Source organism: Poecile atricapillus, chromosome 12 (assembly GCF_030490865.1).
Source record: "Poecile atricapillus isolate bPoeAtr1 chromosome 12, bPoeAtr1.hap1, whole genome shotgun sequence".
NCBI classification, from domain to species: domain Eukaryota; kingdom Metazoa; phylum Chordata; class Aves; order Passeriformes; family Paridae; genus Poecile; species Poecile atricapillus.
In genome coordinates, this window is record NC_081260.1 from 10,560,710 (window position 1) to 10,564,948 (window position 4,239).

A 4,239-nucleotide genomic window follows, 5' to 3' on the forward strand; every position below is an offset into this window, starting at 1 on the left:
GTATCTCTGTTTCTAAGTATGTACTTTTGAGGGGATCATCTTGAAGGAGTCAAAGATTTTTGAAGGAGCATCTCACAATATTGGGGCAGCTCACCTCAGTACAAATTGCACTTCAGTTGTTACTTGGGATCAATGTCGTGAAGAAAACACTATTGAATTGCTTATATTAAATATACAGGTTATAATCTCCAGTATATAACATTGGCTGCTACTTCCAAACAGACTGACAGATGTAGAAGGACTACATGGATAATGGCTAGTAAGGAAAATATTTTCTCTACGCTCTTGAAGAAGATGCATGATAGATGTCTAGCTAGACAACAGTGCAGGCTGCCTAGTATAGGAAGTATCCAATATATAATAGCTCATTTTTGTAATGAATATAATGAATATATAATGGATGTCTGTGACATTGCCGGTGGAGGGCAGATGAAAACAAATCCAAAAGAAAGAACAGTGGGAGCTTTTTGAAGAAGATTCACTCAAAGGCAGCCATAAGCAGCACACCAGGGCCACTCTGAGTGGCTGAGCCAGGGTGGGGACAAAGGGTGGGGCTGGCTGGGTTGTGATGTGCTGGGACACCTGTGACATCACAGGGGACATGTCACAGTGGGGGCAGCTATTAACGGCCCCAGCAGGTAATGCTGGCCTTCATTGCTTGGGCAAGCGGTGAGTGCACACGTGGTGGGGAGGCTAGGCTGGGGACAAGGGCCAGGGTGGAAACGCTGCACGCGGGACTGGGTTCTCGCCCTGCATACAGGGACAGCCCCTTGTGGGAGAGCCTTGGGCAGGCCATGCTGCTGCTGCTGCTGCTGCTGCTGCTGCTGGGGCAGCGGGACAGGCCTTGCTGCCTGCCGGCTGTCTGGGGCCCTGTCCTTCCCACCCTCAGATCCCTGAGTATTCCCGTCCCTGCTACTGTTAGCTGCCTCCCTCACAGCCCCACTCAAGGCCTTCTTTCCGTCCTCCTGCAGACCATGGATTCCTGGGTTTTCTGGTTCTTGCTCTGGCAAAGCGTAGTCCATTACCCGCAGCCCGTGGGTGATGATTGGGATGAGGAAACCCGTCTGCAGATGGAACTACGTGCAAAGCAGCTGGAATGGGAGAGGCTTCTGCTGGAGCAGGAGGTGGAGCAGCTCATCCTGGAGCAGAGTGCAGAGGAACAGTACTTGCAGCTCGTAACTGTTGCTGTGCTCGTGGCCCTTGCCTTGGTCCTATGCTTTATGAAGTGGAAAAGGAGCCTGAGGAGGGAGGAGAACAACGAAGGAAATAATGGTGCAAATGAAGAGGAAGCGAGAAATGGGGATGCAAATGGAGAAGAAGCTGTTGGAAACGAAGAAGACAATGCGAATCGGGAGGAAGACAACAACGATGATGGCAATGTACAGGAAGTGGGCAATGCTGCTGCAAATGAGGCAGATAATGATGGAAATGAAGTTGTCAATGAGGCCGCAAATGCGGAAAACAATGACGACGTTGCAAATGTAGTCCAAGAAGAAGAGAATGATATTGAGGATATCACTGGTGCAGTTGTGATGGAGCGCATCCAGTGGCCTATACAGGACCTGCAGAGAGGCTGTGAGTGGACAACTGCCCTGATGGACAATTATACCATCTGGTTTGCTCGTGTCTTGTCAACCAGTTTCTACCCAGTCCTGCAACGAGCCATCGGGGTGGGCAGCGCCTTTGAAGGCTGGAGTCCCCGTGAGCAGGATGTTGTGTACCGCGTGCTCATACCCATGACTCCTCCCCGAGGCCACAGCTTCCACCTGGAGCTGGACACTGCAGGGCACACGCAGGTGAGGAACTTCCGTGTGCGCGTGCAGCTGGAGTGCACCTGCACGAGGGAGCAGCAGGGCGAGAACATGCTGTGCTTCCTGCACCACCCCGAGGAAGAGCTGAGGAGGAATCAGGATCCCAGCCTCCTGGACACCCTGTGCACCGGCTCCTACCTCGACGTGCAGAAAACTGCCCGCTGGCTCTACCAACTGGTGAGAGCAATCTGGCCAGCTTTGCCACAGTCACACGGTTGGCATTTAATGCTGCTGCCCTCCAGACGTTCCTGCCGATTCAAGGTGACCAACGAAGAAGAGAGCTTCAGGATTGAGATGTTGTTCGGGGTGCGCAGAGGTGACTCGGACATCTTTGTGAGCAGCCAGCCTAGAGAGGCCCACACCCCAAGCACAACCTGGCCTGAGACTTACGCTGTGGCAGAGACCCAGTTCTTCGAGCACATTGCCAGGCAGGCCCCCCCCGACAGTTTGCACCTCAAATGCCTGCAGTTCTTTGCCCGTCTTCTGCTGGGCTTCTGCTTTTCCACCTACGCCATGAAGACCATTGTCATGTACCTGCTCAGTGCCATACCCGTGTCATCGTGGCGCAGGAGACATTTCCTGGACCGACTGCTGGATATCAGAGATAGCCTGTCTTTATGTGTGAGAGCAAAACGCCTCAACCACTTCATTGTGGGTAACCAGAGGCTTCCTCGCTACATCAAGGTACCCCCAGACGTTCAAGAGGCTACGACGTACAATCTCTTCCATCGCCTGGCGCAGGACTCGGACGTGCCCAGCCAGGCCATGCATGAGTTCGAGGTTCTGCAAAAGTGGTTCGAAAGCATCGTTCTCGATGAACATTGAATGAATGAATGAATGAAGGGGAGGAGTCATGGGTATGAGCACAGAGCTGGCCTTGTGCTGCTCGCAGCTGGCAGCGAAGAGCCATCTCGTCCTACAAATTTGGTCCTTTAAGGAGAAGAGGACCAAATTTGTAAAGGCTCTGGCAAAAGTCCCACGGCCTCTCCTGATGCCTCAGCAGGTGGAGGGCCACAGCAGGGCTTATTCTACCTCCCCGAATCCTTTAATTTTCTGGAAAAAGACACACAGATCTGCATAAAACCCGGCTTGAAGATCCCCACTCCGAAGGGCGCACATGAAGAGAGAACATGCCTCATGTGCAGCACCAAAGTCACCAAATCCCTCCTGCAACAGGCAGCTGTTCCCAGCCTTTGAGAAGGGTCAAAAATTGGAGTGTGAAAGGGAATGTGGGTCAGACAAAGGAAAAAGAAACAGGGCAAAAAAGACCAAGAGGAAAAGTCAGCGCTGCTTGCCCGGGATCAGTCAACGGACGGCGTCTCTCCTTGTTTCCGGAAGGGACACCTTTAGGTCGGCTTTGGACCAACTGTGTTGGAGCTGACCTGAAATTTTGTGTCTCTAAGAATCTAGATCTTTATTTCATAGCTAGATATATGTATTTTGTGTAAATATATTTTATACTTTCGTGTTTATAACGTATCATATAGTAAAATACAACACAAGAAAACAATAAACTAATATAAATAATATCAAAAATATGACATATGTAATTACTGTGTCATGAAAAAATATTATTCTAAAGAGTTGAATATGTAATTTTGTTTAAATAATGACAATAGAAGACATATGTAATGTCACTACCTATGGTGATGCATATTAATGCTTTTAGTGCATTTTTTTGTCTAGAATGAGTTTCATAAAATAGATATACTTATAGCATATATAATGTATCTATGTGTATATATATATAACACATAGGATAATATTTTGATATACAAGGAAATCCCTATCTAGTGTGGCTATCAGCTGTGACCCATATTAATGCTCTACAGTTAGCGTGGTTATGATTGGCAAGCTGGAAACTGCCTTGCTCTTGTTCCAATAAAATGCAACATTGCAGAATCTGCATCGTGCAAGACTTTCTTGATCTCAGCCAGACCTATAGTATTGGTAAATGTCACACGCCGTGAATCTGGGCTCATCAACGGTCTCCTTGAACTCAATCAAACTTACAGTGCTGAGGTGGTTCTAATCAGAAATTTAGGCCCAGCTGGCCCCAGCCCCTCTGATCACAGAATCACAGAATGGCTTTTCTGGGAAGGGTCCTTAAAAATTGCCTCCTTCCAGCCCTGCTGCCATGGGCAGGGACACCTTCCGCTAGGCCAGCTTGCTCCAAGCCCCATCCAACCTGGCCCGGAACACCGCCAGGGATGGGGCAGCCGCAGCTTCTGTGGGCAGGCAGCGTGGGCCAGGGCCTCGCCAGCCTCAGAGGCCAGAATTTCTTGCCCATCTCCAGCCTAAGCCTGCCTTGTGTCACTGGGAAGCCACTGGCCCTGCTGCTGTCCCTGCAGGCCCTTGGACACAGCGCCTGTGCAGGGCTCTGCTGTGCCTCGGGCAGGGACTGAAAGGCCGCAGGGAGGTGGCCCTG

The 4,239-nt window shown here is 50.2% G+C and overlaps 1 protein-coding gene across 1 annotated transcript; it reads left to right on the forward strand.

Moving 5' to 3' along the window:
* Nucleotides 1–1,070: 1,070 nt before the first annotated feature.
* LOC131583709 (inositol 1,4,5-trisphosphate receptor-interacting protein-like 1) lies at nucleotides 1,071–2,636 on the forward strand. Its single transcript, XM_058848119.1, has one exon. It carries the CDS (start codon nucleotides 1,071–1,073, stop codon nucleotides 2,634–2,636), a length of 1,566 nt encoding a protein of 521 aa, XP_058704102.1.
* The last annotated feature ends 1,603 nt before the right edge of the window (nucleotides 2,637–4,239 follow it).